Source organism: Natator depressus, chromosome 6, assembly GCF_965152275.1.
Source record: "Natator depressus isolate rNatDep1 chromosome 6, rNatDep2.hap1, whole genome shotgun sequence".
NCBI lineage: Eukaryota > Metazoa > Chordata > Testudines > Cheloniidae > Natator > Natator depressus.
Window position 1 is genome coordinate 70,510,003 of NC_134239.1, and position 1,960 is coordinate 70,511,962.

At 40.9% G+C, this 1,960-nt stretch overlaps 1 protein-coding gene across 1 annotated transcript; it reads right to left on the bottom strand.

Moving 5' to 3' along the window:
- Nucleotides 1-213: 213 nt before the first annotated feature.
- On the bottom strand, nucleotides 214-1,644 carry LOC141990090 (carbohydrate sulfotransferase 9-like). The gene is made up of 2 exons (XM_074957057.1): nucleotides 1,539-1,644; nucleotides 214-1,058 (listed from the first exon to the last, which is right to left on the bottom strand). The coding sequence occupies exons 1-2, from the start codon at nucleotides 1,642-1,644 to the stop codon at nucleotides 214-216; spliced, it is 951 nt and encodes a 316-aa protein (XP_074813158.1).
- Nucleotides 1,645-1,960: the final 316 nt, after the last annotated feature.

The following is a 1,960-nucleotide window of genomic DNA, read 5'->3' on the forward strand; positions in this document are numbered from 1 at the left end:
TAAATTTCCGATACATTCAAGGCAATCAGATCAGCAGAAGGAAAATATCATACAGGTGCAATGTTTCTTCATTGATTCAATAGAGGAGTGTGTACAACAAATAGCTCCATGAGCTACAAAACAATAAGTGCTTGACTGCTACCATCAACCACCTGTAATCATCTGTGTAGACAAGTTCATGTGATTTTGTAAGAATAAAAATGTCCCTCGTGTTCATACTGTATCAGTCTTGTAAAGGTTCATTTTCAAATCATAAGGATAGTTAAACAAAGCAAAATCCATCTGGTACAGCTTCTTGATCTTTTGAATTTGCTCTGTGCTCAGCTTTCTGAGATATTCAAGGGTGATATCATCACTAGTACGTTTCTCTGAGTCATACTTCTTAAAGTTAGGGTAGTGCATATCCTCTGGGGCTCCAATGTTCCTGAGAACATGTTCAGAATCTTGCGCCAAGGTCTCAAACTTCCCCATGATGTCATAGTGAATGTTGCAAGGATCACAGAGTAGAAACATTGGTTTCCAGTGAACATCCAAAAGTTCTTGGTTTTTTGTCAGAATAAAGTTAACAAACTCCTGGAAAGTCACCTTTTCAGTCGAATTTTTGTTTTTCCTGCACATGGCCTTGATCTCATTTGCCAAAGTGATACTATAGTATGGCTCAGAGTGCAGAAGCTTGTCTCTGTAAGCTGAAACCAACCGTTCCAGGGGATCTCTGGTGAACATCACTTTGGTGTAACTGGTCAGCAATTTCGCCTGATAGTCAGAAGGGTAAGAACTCAGCCTCTTTATCAGTGGGGTTTGGTGGATGAGATCATAGTGGACTTCATTAGCCTTTCTGCTCAGGTTCATTGTGAGGAGAAGGATGATTCTCTTCCAATTGGAGCAGCCCACCTTGGGCACCTCACAGTAGATGAACTTGTGGTTATGCTCCACAAAGATCTGTCTTGCAACCGTATGTTTCAGTTTGCTTTGTGAATGAGAAAGGTTGTTCATCAGGCAGGTGGAGTTCAGAGTGTCTTTGCGATAGACTTGACCCATCAGCCAATCTTCCTTAGGAACTGAAAGAGAAGATGTGTGCAAGAAAGGAAGATAAACTATCAGTGTAAAGTAATTTTGCGGAATTCTCTTTTCATTCAGGAAATCATAGAACTCAAATTGCAGCTCAGGATTAACATGAATCTCTAGTTCACTGTCACTTGTCTACACTATTATAGGCATGCAACACAAGCTACCGTGATTATTAAAAGGCTTGTTAGAAGGACAATCTGGGAAATGAATGGCAGGAGCAATATTCTTAGGGCGAATCCTGCCATGCATCTTCAAACACTTAGCTTCAGTGACAAATGTGGCTTTTTGTGGCATTCTCTTCTCTACTCATGCCACAATTACTAAGAATCTGTCAGGCCAAGCCCCTCAGATATTTTATTTGTATTATTTGTACATGCACCCTCATTGTGCTACTTATTTTATATACTCCAAAAAGATGGTCACTGTTCCAAGAAACAAAAAATCCTTGTATTTATTTATTCTTTACTCACTCATCATTTTTGTTTGCCACTTGTGGAATACCCCAAAAAGAAGACTTCCAAGAATGAAAATTAGGACAAGGAAAATGAACACCTTCTGGAGCACCTTGTCCACCATGTTTTCCCAGGAAGGAGAAGGATGTGGCCTTAGTGTAGGAAATCTGTCTTCCTAGCTTCAAGAAAATGAGAGACAGTTTATTGTATGACTTTTGCTACAAAAATATCACATGCTACAAAGAGTATAAGAGGTCAGAGAATCAGTGCGGTGCAGGAATGTGCTGTAGAGGGACATAAGAATGGCCCTACTGGGTCAGACCAAAGGTCCATCTAACCCAGTATCCTGTCTTCCGACAGTGGCCAATGCCAGGTGCCCCGGAGGGAATGAACAGAACAGGTAATCATCAAGTGATCCATCCCCTGTCGCCCATTCCCAG